The 17485-nt window shown below is 39.7% G+C and overlaps 3 protein-coding genes across 8 annotated transcripts; 1 reads left to right on the forward strand and 2 right to left on the reverse strand.

Moving 5' to 3' along the window:
* Positions 1 to 314: 314 nt before the first annotated feature.
* guk1a (guanylate kinase 1a) lies at positions 315 to 8990 on the reverse strand. 5 transcript variants are annotated; one of them, XM_041055086.1, is made up of 7 exons: positions 8004 to 8146; positions 3509 to 3622; positions 3134 to 3175; positions 2784 to 3019; positions 2526 to 2610; positions 2340 to 2425; positions 316 to 1764 (listed from the first exon to the last, which is right to left on the reverse strand). In XM_041055086.1, exons 1-7 carry the CDS (start codon positions 8035 to 8037, stop codon positions 1726 to 1728), a joined length of 636 nt encoding a protein of 211 aa, XP_040911020.1. In that variant the 5' UTR covers positions 8038 to 8146; the 3' UTR covers positions 316 to 1725. The 5 variants fall into 5 exon arrangements, with proteins under 5 accessions (XP_040911018.1, XP_040911017.1, XP_040911015.1 ...); XM_041055085.1 differs by lacking the exon at positions 8004 to 8146 and adding an exon at positions 5051 to 5124; XM_041055084.1 differs by lacking the exon at positions 8004 to 8146 and adding an exon at positions 8839 to 8990 and having other exon boundaries at positions 315 to 1764; positions 2784 to 3175.
* Positions 8159 to 12225, forward strand: c14h1orf35 (chromosome 14 C1orf35 homolog). 2 transcript variants are annotated; one of them, XM_041055078.1, is made up of 8 exons: positions 8159 to 8285; positions 9866 to 10016; positions 10105 to 10150; positions 10255 to 10337; positions 10497 to 10569; positions 10701 to 10780; positions 10898 to 11026; positions 11550 to 12225. In XM_041055078.1, the coding sequence occupies exons 1-8, from the start codon at positions 8240 to 8242 to the stop codon at positions 11803 to 11805; spliced, it is 864 nt and encodes a 287-aa protein (XP_040911012.1). In that variant the 5' UTR covers positions 8159 to 8239; the 3' UTR covers positions 11806 to 12225. The 2 variants fall into 2 exon arrangements, with proteins under 2 accessions (XP_040911012.1, XP_040911011.1); XM_041055077.1 differs by having other exon boundaries at positions 8171 to 8698.
* A 2434-nt stretch (positions 12226 to 14659) lies between these two features.
* Positions 14660 to 17240, reverse strand: arf1 (ADP-ribosylation factor 1). Its single transcript, XM_041055092.1, has 5 exons — positions 17160 to 17240; positions 15636 to 15819; positions 15358 to 15468; positions 15075 to 15199; positions 14660 to 14947 (listed from the first exon to the last, which is right to left on the reverse strand). The coding sequence occupies exons 2-5, from the start codon at positions 15778 to 15780 to the stop codon at positions 14789 to 14791; spliced, it is 540 nt and encodes a 179-aa protein (XP_040911026.1). The 5' UTR covers positions 15781 to 15819; positions 17160 to 17240; the 3' UTR covers positions 14660 to 14788.
* Between the last annotated feature and the right edge of the window lie 245 nt (positions 17241 to 17485).

The raw sequence follows: 17485 nt of genomic DNA on the forward strand, positions 1-17485 counted from the left end.
TGTTGATGTTACATGTTGTTTCTTCTCACCAGAATCAGACCAGTCCACTAGCTCGTGGCGCGCTCTGCTATCATTGGGGGTAATAGAGCCACCTGATTGTTTGGCAATGGCAAACAACGCCTCAACGCAATCACTCGCAATTTTTTTTCCATGTAAGATTTTGAGGAAAGTATGTTCATAACATAACAAGTAACGGCATTAATTGTAGAAATGTAGTGGAGTAGAAAGTACAGATAATTGCTGCAAAATGTAATGGAGTAAAATCAAAAGTATGCATTATTATTTTTACTTAAGTACAGATACGTAAAAAAAAAAAACACTTACGTACAGTAACGAAGTCCACCACTGCAAACCAGAGGACTGCATGCATCTCAATGAATAAGATGTAACAACTGCACAATTAATTAATTAAATGGATACTGAAGAATAAACAATTATTAGAGAAATACAAAATTATCTGCACAAAGGAATGGGTGTTACAAGGTGCCTAAACATAATTGTCTGGCCTTGTACATATCCATGAAATTAAAAAATTTAATAATAATTTAAAAAAAAAATTTACAAATGGATTACAAATGTTTTCTTAACTTTCAAGTAACAGGAGATTTATTGTGTGCTTAATTCTAAGCAATATCAAAAGAGATAAGCATGCCATTTAATTTGTCCTCAAAGTTAAAAAGCTCTCCTTCTGTTAGGAATCAAAACAGTCCACTGAATGTCATTCTACTCTACAGCTGAACCTGCAAAGTGATAAAGTTACATAAGTTTTACAAATGTACAACTTTAAAATAAACAGTTAAATTGTTCCATCGCAGCCCCCCCGCCCCCCCCCCCCCCCCAAAAAAAAAATATAAAAAGCTATATGCTAAGTGACATTACATGTGCTATTGTTTTTGTTCTCGGCCACGTTTTCTATCTCTATCATTAACAGCATCATCAACATCAACATCACTATTCATCCTTATCCAGCAAACCAACCTTTAATGGCATTAGCACGTTACGTCGCAATTTACAAAAGTCTGTAGAGTATCAGCAATAACCAGAACTGGAATAGTTTTATTATTTCAACAGTACAGATGACTTGCATGTATCCCTTGTAAGTAAACAGCCGCCATGTTTTCCAGAGATCAATTGTAATGCTGAAGTTTCCGATGAGAGCTGATACCAAACTCTCACTGTGTCTGCCACCAATATATTTCACTGTCCCTGTAAATCTATTTCACCACCAACACAGTTGCACAAAAACAAACAAAAAACTCTGTCAAGCGATAAGAGTAGCACAACTTGCTGCCACTAACCAAGATATTCAGATACATGTTTTCTTCATACCCTTGACAAACCAGTTTGTCCACAAGATGGAATGAGTTACGTTACCCCCTGTTCGAGTTTGTCTGTGCTGGTGAGAGGATCAAGCTATAAGCTGTACATTTGTTTATCTGTGTTCAGTAAAACCTGTCCAACAGAGATCACCCTACAATGTCAAATATCAAGTACTGATTATTGGAGTATCTTTTTTTCATACAAACGAAAATAAAAATATAAAAAGCACTCTGCCAGTAAAAAAAAAAGTTCCACTTTACAATATGTTATCATATACTTCTAAATACTATGTAAAATCTACAGACAGACCACCATCTGAGGGAATGTACATGACTGGAATGGAGGTCTGTGGTTTGGTGAGGAGTGGCTGGACGGGATGAAACAGTGTCAGGATGCTGCTGTCTCCTACAAAGACATGTTGTTTTTCTTGACCTTATTAATTTCCTAGAGAAAGAGAAAATGTTCCAAATACAGGTAGTTAATGTTGGTCATGAAATAGAAACAATGAACGAAGAATGTTTAAGCACAACTATGTAACTTTTGCTAAACAGCATCTGCGGTGGCCACAAGAGGTATTTACAGGACAATAACATGGAATTTGCCTTAATTTGCCAAGATTCATTAGAGAGAGCTGTTTTTAAAACATCACCATATTTATCTAACACATGCTACAATATAGTGGTAACACAAGAGTGGCAGTAGGGAAAATTCATAGAGTTAACTAACTGACTTATTAATGTGAGTACACAGCAATATTAATTAGCTAATGTTAGCCACCATAGGCTGCTGGTTATGCCACACTAAGTAAAAAACACAAACCAAATTTAACATAGTGTTAAAGCTGCGTGTTCCAGGAAAAAAAACACATGGCAATCTCACCAGCTGATCAGGAAGGAAATAAAGGGACATAAATGTTCTTGTACTGACGTGTAAAGGTATTTATGTTTTAATTGTGTGTTTGCTACTTTAATGTGTTATCTAAGTAATAGTGTGTAAAAGTGTTTTCAGTGGCCACTCACCTCAAGAAGAGCATGTTTTAATTGCCCATAAGCATCCTCCAAACTATCATTGACAATTATAGCATCAAAAACACCAGGTTCTTTACCTAAAGGAAGATCGGAGGATACAATTATTCTCACTCATGGTTTGAACATCAGTGTGGTTTGAAACTTTGAGCATTTCTGAGCAAACCAATAAATACTTACTAAACTCCATCTCAACCTTGGCTGCATGTAAACGCTTCTGGAGGCTCTCCTCTGACTCTGTTTTTCTGTCTCTTAAACGTTTTTCCTGAAACAATAAAACCCGAAATCAGGTCTCAGTGAACTTAAAGTCATTCAGAAATATTCACAGCATCCAAAACCTGTATGACCATGTAACTGCGGTAAAAAGCCAACTCAAGGTCCCAGTCACTGACTCTAGACTGTTTTTTTTCAGTGAAATGCATTTCCTTCAGTTCTCACCAGGACTGCCATGGATGGTGGCTGGATGGAGATGTAGATGGGACTGAGGTCTGTCTTTTTGATGTTCTTCACACCCTGCATGTCAATGTCAAGTATACAGATGAGGTTCTTGGCCTGGACGTCTTGCACAGCGGCTTTACTTGTCCCGTACATGTTCCCGGAAAACTCTGCGTTCTCAATGAATTCTCCATTGTCGATGCTTGCCTGCATCACCTCTCGTGTAACATAATGGTAATCTGAAACCCCAGAATTAGGACACAAACAGAGGGAAAAACAACTATAAAACTGCTGACTGCAAATTAAGAAATGAGCTGTTAGCATGGTCATGAAACAGGAGCAACATTCTGTACCTTTGCCATTCTCTTCTCCAGGTCGAGGATTTCTTGTAGTATCTGAGGAATGATGAAACATTTATGTCATAGTCTGTACTGGATCTGAATCTAGAGCTGAAATGATTAATGCATTAGCTGATCGACTCACAAGTAATCAGAAACCAGTCTGGTAAACAAACAATTGCTTAAATAATTTTTTAGCAAAAATAATACAAATGATCTGGTTCTCGCTTCTAAAAATGTCATTATTTCCTACAGTTTCATGTCATTTTATCTTAAACATCTTTGTATTTTATACCACATGTATAAATCCACAAACCCTGGGAAAAGATCTACAGGTCTGGCTGTACTAATCAACAGCAACCCTTATTGCCTTGTTGTTGGAACACTTACGGGAGACGCTGAAGCCAAAGACACTGTCATATTCCTTCATGAGCTTCTTCAGCAGAGTGCTCTTCCCTGCCCCGGACGGGCCGCTAAGCACCACAGGCCTGGGTCCAGCCATAGCTGAAAAGAGAGGTTAAGAAATGTGGAGTGTTCAGAGCGGAAAACAAGAGGCTGACGCTGGAACGATGACACATAACCACTGGAATCTTATAGCGTGAGTCATCACAGGACCAAATGTGCACACAAACATATGGCTTTAAATAGACAGCGGTTTCACAACATTACAGCAGGTTAACAAGTTTAGAGAAGAATTCCTCTGGTGGGATAAACATTGTGAAATGATAAGCCAGCGGTTCTCAAAGGAAGACCTGATGATGAGACAAAAATATCTCCCTGAGGAGCAGAGGCAATCAACTGCTTAACAAGCCATGAGGTTACCATGGTGCCGCAGAGGAACGGTTACTCACTAACTGGAGAGCTCTACTCCATTTGTGAAGGCAGTGGTTTCATACAGACTTTGGCTCATATTTGAATAAACAAAAAACACAGCAACATAAAATGAAACTTTAAAATGTAACTAAGGTTCTATTAATTCTGGATGATGTCTGACCTGGGTGAGGCAAGTGACCTGATAAAGGAGTCTGACACCCAGCAGTTGTCTCCTACAGAATCTTCTTGTCAAGACTCTGAGTGACAATGATCGAGCATCCACAATCCCTAGAACTTTAGTAATATTTGCAACTCTTGTTCAATTTCCTGACTGCTGGAGATGGTTTGTAATGCCTGGAACATCAATAACAACAAGGTCACACCCTTGAGGGGCAAAAACTTCAGATGAAGGGAATCTGAGAGAGGACGCCACTCCTGGCCAGAGGCAGTCTGGCCAGGAGTGTGCCAACCCATCCTGCCCCAATGGACTGGTTGATTCTGAGAGGGAGAACCAGTGCAGGGAGGGAACTTGTGCTTAAGCCTCTGAGCCTCCTGCAGGGACCGACTGGACTTGCTGTCCCTCTTGACGGTGCCAAGACATGATGGACATCTTTCACGGCCATCCTCTGGGTTAAGAGGGGCCAAGCAGGAGTTGCAAATGGAAAGCATAATGGACTTAAAGACAGAGCTTTTTCAAGACGAGAGCATCAAAGCACATGTAACGCTGTAAGTCTAGCAATGGCTGCAGATGGCAGAGGTGATAAGGCGCTAATACAAGCTAATGCCAACGACATACACAACCTGTGTACTTAGGCAAAAAGATGATAAAGGGACAGCTGTTGGGTGTCGGGTTCCTTTATCCCACATGTGACTTTGTAGGTATAATAAAAATAGGAAGAATGAAACATGACTCCCTTTAACTAAACAACCATCCAGTCGCTGACGAGGCTCTAAGCAGAGTAGTTGTAGGATACATGTTTGCAAAATAGCTACTTCTTTCTCAGTTTTTACCCCCTTTACACCATGATCTGTTCCAAGCAGCCTTTTTTCTCATTACCAAAGATTTTAGGTAAGCTACTCAAGTAAAGAATGAAGAAAAGCCTGTTGTTTCCTCCTTACCTTCCTTCAATATACGCAGAGCGCAAGCAGATGGGGCGTTCAAGTGAGCAGGGAGGGTGTGACAGTGTATGGGTGGATTGTGTACAAGAGCAGAAGGGAAGAAGGAAAGAGAGGGTCGGGCCATGTTTATACACCAGTAGACTTTGTTGTCAAAGAAACGAGTAGGCTATGCATAATGATCTGTTATTGCACGAAAGATGGGTGTTTTATTTTTAGTCCAAAAGGCTGAGACAACCTTCCATTTGTCAAATAATTATAAATATTTGCAAGCTGGTTTTCAGTAAAGTCCATGAGCATTTTTCAACAGCTATTAGCAGTAAGAAACCAGTTATAACTGCTAAAACAACTACAGTGAAGAGCTAATATCAACCATCATGTTTATTGGTTATAGGCCTATTACTTACATCAGTTTCAGGTATCAGATGGTTTGGCAATTAGTCCGAAAATGGGGTATTCCATACGACATAATGACGTGCTAAATTACAAGTAAAAATATGTAAATTAGCCTAATCCATCTTTAAAAACAAAAGTAAACTGGACTGGACTTTGGAACGTCTCTGTGGTCTTTTAATAAAAAAAATAAAATCACAGCATTATAAGCCGTCTTGTCTCCAGGCAAACCAGATGCAGTGAGGTTGTGTTTGCAGGTGCAAATGACAAGAGTCATTCTCCATTGCCTCTTGAATGCTTCCCGTAAACAGCAACATATCTAATTAAAGGTGCAGGAGTTCCTTTTTCAGAAGACAGTGAAGAAGCCCCATCATTTTCAGAAATCTGTCTTAGAATGAGTACCAACCCCCCACCCCAACCCTCTAACTCTGGATTTTCAAAAGTTAGCCGTGATTCTATTTGGGCAATTTACAACAGATTCCTGTTATTATTTAACTGCAACTACCAAATATTCTACTTTAATTGCTTATTTTGTTTATCATTGAGTCTATAAAATGTCCGCCACAATTTCCCAGAGTCTAAGAATAAGTCTTCAAAACCAGACATATTTTATTTACAACATAAGACAAAGAAAACAGTAAGTCTTCACATTTGCCAGCGACTGTTTGTTTTGCTCCATAAATGTCTAAAATAATTAACTGAATGACAATCAACCAACTGTTCTAAAAATGAAGGAGATTTTTGTGCACATTCTAATGTGGGCTGCTTGCACCTGAAAACACGCACTGTTTATTCAAAAAGTAATTAAAAAAAAAAAATAATTAAACAGAACGAAATGCCTCATCAGATTGCTTATTGGTTGACTGCCAAAATGCGAAAATAATACCAAAAACCAGTAATGATTATTAGTACTGGATCACATGATTTGTGTAGCAAAATCAATCAGTTCTAATTGTGAGAATTTGTTACGACCATTTATAAAGCAACAGATGTAACAACTTAACAAATGAACAACAAATGCGGAATTTAAGCCATCATTTACAGGAACTGATTTTCATGATTCCTGGCATGTCAGTAACTACGAAAGAGAAAGCATTACAAATTCCTGAATCATTAGTTGCCGAATGTGAAACACTATCATTGCCACAAAAAGAGTTCTGTGTCTTGCTCAAGGAAGGAAACTTTCTAACTAATAATTAACAAGATCTAATTTGCATTTGCTATTGGAAAAGCACCTGAAACCTGCAGCTCCCACTCAGTCACACAAGAACCAACCTTTTTTACTTACATTCGAGCTCCGTGACGGGAAATGAGAGACATGTGAGTTTATAATCAGTGTGGGCTGACACTTATTGGAAGCAGCACTGAGCTTGACTTCAAGCATGTGCACTAAATATCATGTGATTGATATTTGCCTGAAGCAAAGCTGAAGTCATATGAAATCTATCAGAGCTTGGTAATCAGGTACAGCCTACTAGGTGTTCAGCTCTGGAGCTGAAACACAATCAACTACTTTCCAAGCAAAAAAAACCCAAAACATTTCATGGTTCTTGGTTCTCAAATGTGATTTAAGATTTAACGCCTCACTATTTTAAAGACAAAATGATTTATTGGTTAATTGAGAACATGCTTAACAGACTAGTAATGGAAATAATCACTTGTTGCAGACCTAGAAAGTACAACATACAGTTTTAAGTGTTATTAGTTCAGTTTACCCTAAAACAGAGGTGATCTGGGGGTTATGTGGGCACATGTACAACCAGTTTTCCTCCTTATTCAGTTAAATGCTGTGATCTCTTCATTCTAACGTTTTTTTTTGTTTTTTTACGTTTTTAAGAATCTGCGAAAGTAGAACTTTCCATTTATCATTAGAGAGTGTCACAAGTGTCTGTCTGTCTTGTACCAGACTTATCTAACAGATAAAAACTACGGACTCAGGCACTGCAAAGAGCACTGTGACTCACTGGTGGGAGCAATAAAATGTTAAACCTAGAGAAGCAAATGAGAAAATGCACTGGGTTGCTTTGTGCACTTGTGCCAAATGGCATGCTTTTTTGATTACTATACTATAATATGAAGACTTTATGACCTTATTGTAATTGGCTGAGTTAAAGTTGCAGGAGTGAATGGAGGCTTAAAAATACTGCCTCATTACAGCATACTTCAAGTACGTTTTCCTGTAAATAATATTGTACATTTACATAAATAAACATTTTGAATGCAGGACTTTAAGTTCTAGTGGAGCATGCTGTGTTGTACTGGTACAGTTTTTAAGGATCTGAATACTTCTCCCACCTCTGAATGTATAACAGCTGTCAGTAAGTGGAGACAACCCCTTCTAAAAACACAGTAAACCTATAGTTAAAATACAGGTAACATTGCATCAGCTAAACTTAATCCAGCTCAGCAGACACAACCATCAACTCCTGCAGAAACGGTGCAGATAAACAGACTGACGCCAGTCACGCTGAGGGTAATGAATGGCTGCCTCTTATCTACAGTGATACAGCATGCAGCTCAAATGTAACGACATTAAAATAAAACAAACATCAACCTTTCTTACCTGAGAATAGCCTTGAAAAATATCTCATGTACATCGGGAGTTAGGTTAGTCTAAGATTGCGGGACCGTGTGCGGAGGGTTTTCTCCCTCCTCCGCTGCGAGAGCCATTAGGGACCCTGTGGTGTCTACGTCATCACTGCGGGTCACAACATTAATACGTCACGGCGAGAATGTGCGAGACAAAACAGAGTTTTGCTAACATTAGCCAAAAATGAAAACTGGAGTTACATTAAATATATGAACGCTACATGGTTTGCTGAATCGGGAAACTATTATGCACATGGTGAGGGACTCTTCGTGCTGTAACTTTGTTTTTGGCCGCGGAATAATGTATGCTGGATAGCACAGCCTAGCTTTACATTTCAGGGAAATACAGGCAGAATTAGTTACCGCGTTAGTTTCGGTGCTCAAAGTAAACATCACACACAGGAAACAAGTTCCCATCAACGCAAGGAGGTTAAACCTGACCGCAAAACTGCCCGGATGAGTGAACGCTGAGGGCCTGACCAGTCGCGCTGCTCACGTGCTACCGTGGCTAAAAAGTTAGCAGGTTGGAATAGCGGTCCGCTGCTCTTCATCCAAAAGTCACTGACTAAAAAATGTTTGGTTCCTCGAGAGCTGGAGGGGTCCGAGGAGGCCAGGACCATTTCAATTGGGATGACGTGAAAGTCGACAAACACAGAGAAAATTATCTCGGTAAGTGTGAAGAACCAAGTCCGCTATCAGCGCTAACCAGAGACTCTGCTAACTGCTGTCTGCTAACTTAGCAAGACATTTCAAATCACGCTTAAACTATACTCAGTGACTCCGATGCTCCAAACGCTATCTTTCCATACCTTTTGTTGTAGAGTCCCTCATTCCACAGTACCTGGGCTGGTCTAGTCGATCGGTTTTCTTCCTGTTTTGCACACTACAACCTGCAAGTCCTAGCTTTCATTGCTGCCCTCCGCTCTCTGAGCAGACACACATAGCCGCTTCGTTATCTGAGCCCAAGCCACTGCCAACATGTCAGCTTGGCAAACAAGTGCTACGTAGCTCCCACCGCAGTGGCGACATATAAGGTATAACAGAATAGCATTACACAATTTGGTCAACAAGTTAAATAAACCCATGAAATACTTATTCGTGTACAATAAAGGACTTATTGTCACTGCAAACAGCTTAGCATCAGCAGGAGTTTTTTTTTTTTTTTTTAAGTCTAGCGAGATCAACAGATGTGACCCAAAGTGTGCAATTTTCTTTTGCATTTAATGTGTTAAATCAAAGGGGAAATCTACTGGAAAAAATTAAATTTGTGCTTCCAGTGAGTCTGGATTATCAGTATCTACAAACACTAATATCTTTCTCGAGCTGGGACCAAAATTTTATTAGCGGAATTTTGTTTTGAATAGTTTATTAATTCTTGCTAAATAAAGGGATTTTGGCCCATTGTTAAGACATAACCAGACATTAAAAGACATGTCCTCTTCTAGGAAATCTGGTTCTACATTTTGTTTTTTAGCTATTATCTGATGTTTTGAGGAATCAAATCACTGCACTAAGGAAGGAATCGGCACATTAACTTTTAATGAAAGGGATTGCTTGTTGCAGCCCTTACATGATCACAAGCTCCAAGATGTGAAGTGATTGAAGCCACTGAGTGTCATCTTTTGGAGTTCCATTAATTCGGAATCAGAAAATATTACACCCATAAATCCTGGGTTAGTCTCAAGATGACATTACCACTTCAGCACTGGCTGTTTGCTGTTCACAAAGGACTGGTTAAAATTCACAAAGTAAAACTTAGCCATATAATACAGTAGAGGTAATGCATGTGTAACACATCTTCCTCAGCCACTCTTGATTCTCCTTTGCTGTTTCCAGGCAACTCTTTGATGGCACCAGTCGGTCGATGGCAAAAAGGCAAAGACTTGACATGGTATGCAAAAGACAAAAAAGGCAGAGCAGCTTTGTCCAAAGAGGATGAAATTGCTGCGGTTAAGGCTGCAGAGCATGAAGCACTGATGGCTGCCCTGTAAGTATAACTTCCAAAACAAGAAATTTGAAAGAAATGACAAATACTGACAAATCTAACCAATTTATGCTTTCTGTTCTCAATCTAGAGGGCACAAGAATATAAAGAGACAACCAACTGGCCTGACCAAAGAAGTATGTCACTTTATTCATTTTTTCTATCAATCAAAAGCTCGGAAAGGCTTTTTAAAGAGGTTTTCTGCTATAAAAAGTTTTCTCTTACCCAATTTTGATACCAGGACCTCGCAGATGTTTGCAGGAGGGAAGAGGCTGATGGTGAGGAGAGAAATGTGGACCGTGTCTCAGGCTTGGGAAGCTCCAGGTGACTTTTTTTTCCTTTCTTCTTAATACAAACCCATGGTTCTATTTTTGTTCAGTTAAAATGTTCCTCTTGACATTCAAGTGGTGGAGAGAGAGCTGCTTATCTTCATGCAGAGTGATTGTAAAGTGTTTGTTTACAAGCATGTTTTTCTGTCCACAGTGCAGGGTCAAGGAAGATGGTGTTGTCCCAAAAAGAAAAAGAGGCTGCTAAAATGGGCTTACCAGTTTTTACAGTAAGTGTTAATAAAACAAACAGGGATTTTGAATATCTTTTTTGAGTTGTAGTACTAGTGGTGATTATAAGAAGTTCATTGGATATGATCTGCACCTTGATGCAAAAGTTAAAGAAATGTTGTCTCAACAGCACCACAAGACCGAGAGTCGTCCAGAAACCGCAACAACAACAACATCTGAGAGTGTAAGAAAAAGAGAGATGGAACGACGGTGCGTGTGCGCAACATTACAGACTTACAATGTTTAGTTCTAGTGAGGCAAGTGTGTCCAGTTTTCCATGTTTACTTGAATAATAATTATCTTCTCTTCTTATTTTTTATACTCTAGGCATGAGAGCAAAAAGAAAAAGAAAGAAAAAAAGAACAAAAAGGAGAAAAAGAAGAAGGAAAAGAAGAAGAAAAGGCAAAGAAGAGATTCGTCCTCCTCAGAGTCAGATGAAGAGATGAACAGAAAGAGGTTGGTTCATTTCTCATTTGCAGTAGCAAATGAGAAATGTCACCTGAGGATGGACAAAAAAAGGATTACTACTATTACTATAACAATAAGTTATATTGGACATTTGTTCATGACACTGCATCCACCTCCTGTATTGTGGCCATATTTGCAAACTTGCTATGAAACACTGCCCTCTGTCAGCACCAGAGGGCACCAAAGCACTGTCCTACACATGTGAAGCACTACCTTTTTAACATTTGGGGATCATTAATTCCAAGATTTTAAATACTACAGATATATCTGAGATAATAGATGTATCATGTAAATCAGGTGTGCTACACTAAATAATGTAATCTATGTAGTTTAGTCATTTGTGCCAGCAAGAGAAGATTCATAATATAAACCAACATAATGACTGTGATGCACTTCTTGGTATACCACTTGGTATTTTCTGTGGATGTCACTGTAAAGCTCATCTGACAGTTGCTTCTTCCCTAGCTTCACAACGCCAGTCACTGATTGTTTGTTTCCTTTTACTCTTCAGGCACAGAAAGGACCACCATCATCATAATCCATCATACCATAGTCAGAGTGGAGCCAGACCTCATGACAGCCATTCAAGGGGGGCAGCAAAGGCTGAGCGACAGCCCTCCTACCCCTATCATCGACAGCAGCGGCATGACACAGACTCCTCTGATGGGGGGTCTCCTGTCTCCCGTAACCCTGCCAGCCACAAGATGGCCCCTGCTGGTGCAACACAAAGCCACAGGCGGCGCCATGACACAGACTCGGACGACTAATGTGCTGCCCCCCCAGTTCAAAGATGCATAATTTGGACAGAGCGCTCTACGGCAGCTTGACTGGCCCTGATCACATTTACCTTAGACGACCAAACAGCCTGTGGATCGAGACAGGTTGAAGTGTCAGACAAACAGGCTCGGGCCTCATGTTTTAACTTTTGAATTATGTCAAGGAATTGGTCAGTTGGTGATGGGACACCACCATGTTTTTTTTTTTTAAATCCCACTTATAATTTCTGTATTGTAATAGGTTGTGTATTTTTCTTGGCCTGATGGCTGTCATTGCTCAGGAAATCTTAGAAATTTATGCTGAACCCATGCCACAGGAACATTTATTGGATGCCATATGATTTTTCCTGGAAACAACTTATCTGATACTCCGTGTTTACAACAGCTCAAGTAAAAGATTTCAAAAACGGATTCAGATTTATTATCTTTTTTTTATGTAAATGTGTCTTTTGAAGGTAGCAGCAAGTTGTGTCACCAGCCCGATATATTAGTGCTACTTCAGAGACAATGCTTAAATATAGCACTTTGCGGCCTCCCCTTGCATAATTGAGACCACATTTGAAAAATCGATTGTGCTTCTTTTTGTGTTTTCCTCTCGGATGCTCCTTGATGCCTTTTTGTCCTTAGACATCTCCTCCATCCCACTGTGCCTCTTGCACTACTCAGCAGCTCTGGTCCTATTCTTTTTCTCAGTCATGCCAGTGCTCCTTAATCCCTCACCGTTCTAGGTTGAGCTCCCTGACTGGTGCGATACCATTGGAATGCTCTCCACTGGTCATAATAGAGTGTAGTGTTTGCATTTGCCTTGAATTGGTCTGAAAGAGGGTATTCTGCGGGCTGGCACCTGGGGGGTGCACTAAAAAAGAGCAAGGCATTCATAAAGAAGAGTGCAAAAAACCAGGCTGGTCCTTTTATATGGCCGAGTACCGTTAGACCGCCACACACAAACCAAGCTGATGGAGCAGCAGGAGAGGAGACCAGACAAAGCCACCCCATGAGGGACCCAAGACTCGAACTCCCTCTCCTTCCACCACTACCATACTCTCCTGCCATGTTTTATAGGCTTGGCTGCATTAACCACGGCAGCCTAATCAACCTGCAAGAATGCTGTCCTAGATTGCCACCCCTACACAATGTGAAACAGGGTGTGCTCTCCACATTACTGCTTTAACACAAACACTGGATGGTTTCCATCACCTTGGGGCATCACATTTCTTCCTGGGTCAAAGGGTGATCACCCCAACAGTTCACTCTGACACCAAATATTGGGTCTATTGTAAAATCACAGCATTGTTTCCTTTACCGTACTATTAGAGCTACAGATAAAGATTTTTATTGATGTCAATTGTTTTTTAAATTTGTTTTGCTTCATAAATAAGATGAATGATTGATCTTTTAAATATACTTGTCAGTGGACTAATCTTTTCAGCACTACAGTCTATTTTAAAGATAAAAATATCTGTTGTGCACTTTTTAGTGAGTAGAACTAAATGCTACCAAGCAGGGGGGAAGCTACATCATGCACCTTAATGTTCAGTTATTTTATTGCATAGAGTGAAACAGAATCAGCTAAAAAACATTTTTCTTCAGTCACTTTAATTGCAATGCTTTTTTTCCTCACAAAACAAAAGCTTTACAAAACACACACACACAGACACACACTCACACAAACTTAACAGATTAACAGTTTTCAAACATTTAGGCAGTTATAATTCAAAGAAATATTTAATGCAACCCAGATCTTCAGAGCAGTAAAGCGACACCCACACCTTTTAGAAAAGAAGCTTGAAAATAAGAGGCAACATGTGTCTTGGATGACAAGGCATATGTATGACTTCCTGTTTACCCCAAGGACGATGTGCCGCAAAGGAAGAAATAATGGCACTACAGTAAAAATACAGATGAAACTTTTGTATTGCCATCAAAATGCCATTTCCCAGATTGTGATGAATATAAAAAAAAAAGAAAGGCATGACTTACTAGAGCCATTACTGAGGACACTAGGGGCACTGTAATGTGCAACTAACTCCTTTAGTTACAATTACCTCACACAGTAGCCACAAGTTGCAGTACAGACCTGTGGAAATAAGTACTCAGTGGGGTAACAGTTCCTGTGCGGCCTAATGATGCAAACACCCATGCCCTTTAAGACCAATGGGACACGTCATGCAGTTTTGCTAACAAGTATATTGCTGCACACGATCGACCTGAGACTCCGAAATACAAAAACCCAAGGCTGACACAACAGACTGTCTTTCAAACAACCATAGAGCAGGTAGACATCAGATCATTGCAGCATCTCTCAATTTAAGCCAAACACACTGTATAACAAAGGCTGGTAAGTGTTCACAGACAAGGAATTCTTAACTTGGACAAAGTGATGTCAGTACAGAGTACAAATAATACGCCAGTGTTTACTAAATGGTAATTTGGGGTGGGGGGTGGCTGGTACATGTCGTTACTGGTTAAAGTAACTTTAGTAGCTGCAAGTAGTGCATCAGTGTATAATTCAGTTTTTTGTAAATTAAAAGCGTGGATCACTCTCTACAGTACGTGTGACAAGATAATAACAAGTCATCAGATTGAATTGAGGTCCTGGGGCCAACATGTGCTGGTAAATTCTCAGTCCCTGCCTCCCTTTTCTTTTTCAATGCACACATGGCTGCCCAACAGCCAGGAAGAGAAAAACAACCACCACAGTAAGATCTACAAGAGTGAAATAAGCTGCCCCATTACCAAATATATTTACAATTACATTAAAAAAAAAAAAAAAAAAAAAAAAAGAAACAGTTTTACAAGAATAGATCAACCCCACCACTGGCCTGTATGTTTGTGGTAATATCAGTTGAGTAGGGGGCAGCTTCCAGTGGGTTTTTTTTTTTTGGACAGAGTAGCTCAGTTTTGCAACACCTTAAGAGTAGAGAGCAAGGTCAGAGGTTGGGTGGAGTAGGTAAATTTTGGATACCTGTTATTATTAATGGTTCTTGAGCTGATTAGACAACCAATCCAGTCCTTCATAAAGCCCATCTCCGGTGGTGGCACAGGTTGCCTGGATGTACCAGTGTCTGTTGCGTAGGGAGTGAAGATTCATCTTGTCTGTGAGTTCTGCAGCATTCATAGCGTTTGGAAGGTCCTACAAACAATAAGATAACATTAGGAACCTACCCTGGTGATACAACAGGCCAAGAGAAAACATATGCAAAAAACTGGGTGTGATACACACCTGCTTATATGAATGATTTTCATTAAGTATTACTTACTTGTTTGTTGGCAAACACTAATAGCACAGCATCACGCAGCTCGTCCTCTGCCAGCATTCTCAAGAGCTCTTCACGAGCCTCCGTACATCGTTCTCTGTCGTTGCTGTCCACAACAAAGATGAGACCTGGAATGAGATCAAATGGAGAACAAATGAGTGTGTGTGATGTGCATCTTTTAAATACAAAGTAGTGGAAAATTGCTGAATATTTAGAAAGAAAAAAAATCTAAATGATTTATTTAAAGCTAACAAATGACAGGCACAAAGGTTTTGATATAACGTACCCTGTGTGTTCTGGAAGTAATGACGCCACAGTGGTCGAATTTTGTCTTGACCACCGACATCCCATACTGTGAAACTGATGTTCTTGTACTCTACTGTCTCTACGTTAAATCCTGGGAGGAGGTGACAAATAATCACATTAAAACAAACAGAGGTTTCATTTAACAGCAATAAGTTAAATTGGCCTCCTAGAATAGTATTATTTTGTGTGATGTAAAACATCTAACAATTATATCATAGGTCCAGGCCAGACATCATTATCTTACAATCTCTGACATACCTATTGTGGGAATCGTAGTCACAATCTCTCCAAGTTTGAGCTTGTACAAAATAGTTGTCTTTCCAGCAGCATCTAGACCCACCATAAGGATCCTCATCTCCTTCTTCCCGAACATTTTAAAAAGCCCTGCAAACATATTCCCCATGGCGGCTGGTGATGGGAAACTACTTTGGCAAAAATAAACCTGTGGGGAATCAGGGAGGAAACAGATCAATTGTTTAAATCAGGGTGCTATGGAAGAGGCAAGTGTATAACCAAACGCAATATGGAGTTAAAATTAGAGTTGCAAAGATTCGTGAATGAACAGAAACATTTCAACTTTCTTACTAACTGACTGATCATTTAAGTAATTATTCAAGCAAAAACACAGAACATAATCTGCTTCTCAACTTTCCACAATTTTCTGACCTTTCATAGACCAAATGAATGGCCAATAAATCCATAATGAAAACAACAATTAGCTGAAGCCTAAAACTGCAACTGCACTTGGCATTTTCTGTGTGCTGAAATATGATCACAAACAAATAATTGTCTCTAAAGCAAAAAAAACTTTATTTTTTCCATCCACAAAAAAAGAAACTGAAATGAATAAAGGTAGTTGCTTTTTTTTTTTTTTTTAAGTTTCTCCCAGATGGTTGGAATAGTCTATGAAGATTCTGAAAAGGCTGTAAATGTTGGCCAGTGACCTCTGTCAAAACACTGGATGCTTATTATGCATCATTCTTGTCATGTGGCATTGTGTTATGTCTTTGAAACAGTGATATGATTACAGCACCCCTATTTGTTTTGATTTGAGGCCCAGTCAGATATATTGCTGTTTTCATATAAATCTGAGTTTCCCAGTTGATGTGAACACTATTTAGCAGCCGAACACTCGTAATTACGATAACATAAACATATAACAAATACATTTGAATTTGACCTTATTGTGTCCGGCTCGGGGAACATAGGGAATACTGAGATTAAGAATAGGACTAGCCTGGTACAGTCGGACTAGCTGCTGTCCTGCGCCGAGATGTAACGATAAAGATTTTACTCTTCACAAAATACACTAGAAATTATAAACCCAGCAGTTTGGTCATTTTAGAGCAAAGCCGGCACTTTTAAGTCAACAAGGTGCATTGCTAAAAGTTCCCCGACATTATAAACAAACATCGGTTAGCTTGCTAAGGTGCAATGCTAATACTCTTCCGACTACATCAGATTTTTGACAATTAACTGTAAAACTACTTTCCACTACGCAAAGATTCTTATAGCACGTTTTCATGCCAGCATAACACAATAAAGACGAAGATACGAGTTTGGAAGCAAGGAAATTCAAAAGAAAGTCTGATTCAGATAAACTAGCTAACGTTAATCGGTAAAGTTAGCTCTAGCGAGTCACTGTTTTTCTCCCGGCGTCCTGACCGTTGCGAGCGCGGTCACACAGACAGTTTAACCTGTAAACGCGTGGCTTCTCTTACGACTACACTCGGTGGAAACAGCAATAAATTTGCTTAAACAAAGTCTCTCTTTTACACTTACACAGCTGATATATTTCCTTCCCTCTTCAAGGCGTTTCCTTCCTCAGGAAAATGGCGACAGTTTGACACGTCAGAGGTTCCGTTCCTTCAAAACTTCCGTCCTCATGAGACTGGGAGGTGTCGCCCCCCGCGGCGGAGGGGAGAACTACACGCACTCTTGATGGTCTCAGTTGTTAAACGTCGTTCAATTGGTTAATTGGGGTGTAGCCCTCCGATTTACCACCAAAACATTACTTACAAACATAATAAATTGTTTATAACACACTATTATGTAGTTGGTCAACGATACAATGGCATTTATCTTGTTTCTTAATGTGTTTTGTCGCC

This window comes from Toxotes jaculatrix, chromosome 14, assembly GCF_017976425.1.
Source record: "Toxotes jaculatrix isolate fToxJac2 chromosome 14, fToxJac2.pri, whole genome shotgun sequence".
Classification (NCBI taxonomy): domain Eukaryota; kingdom Metazoa; phylum Chordata; class Actinopteri; family Toxotidae; genus Toxotes; species Toxotes jaculatrix.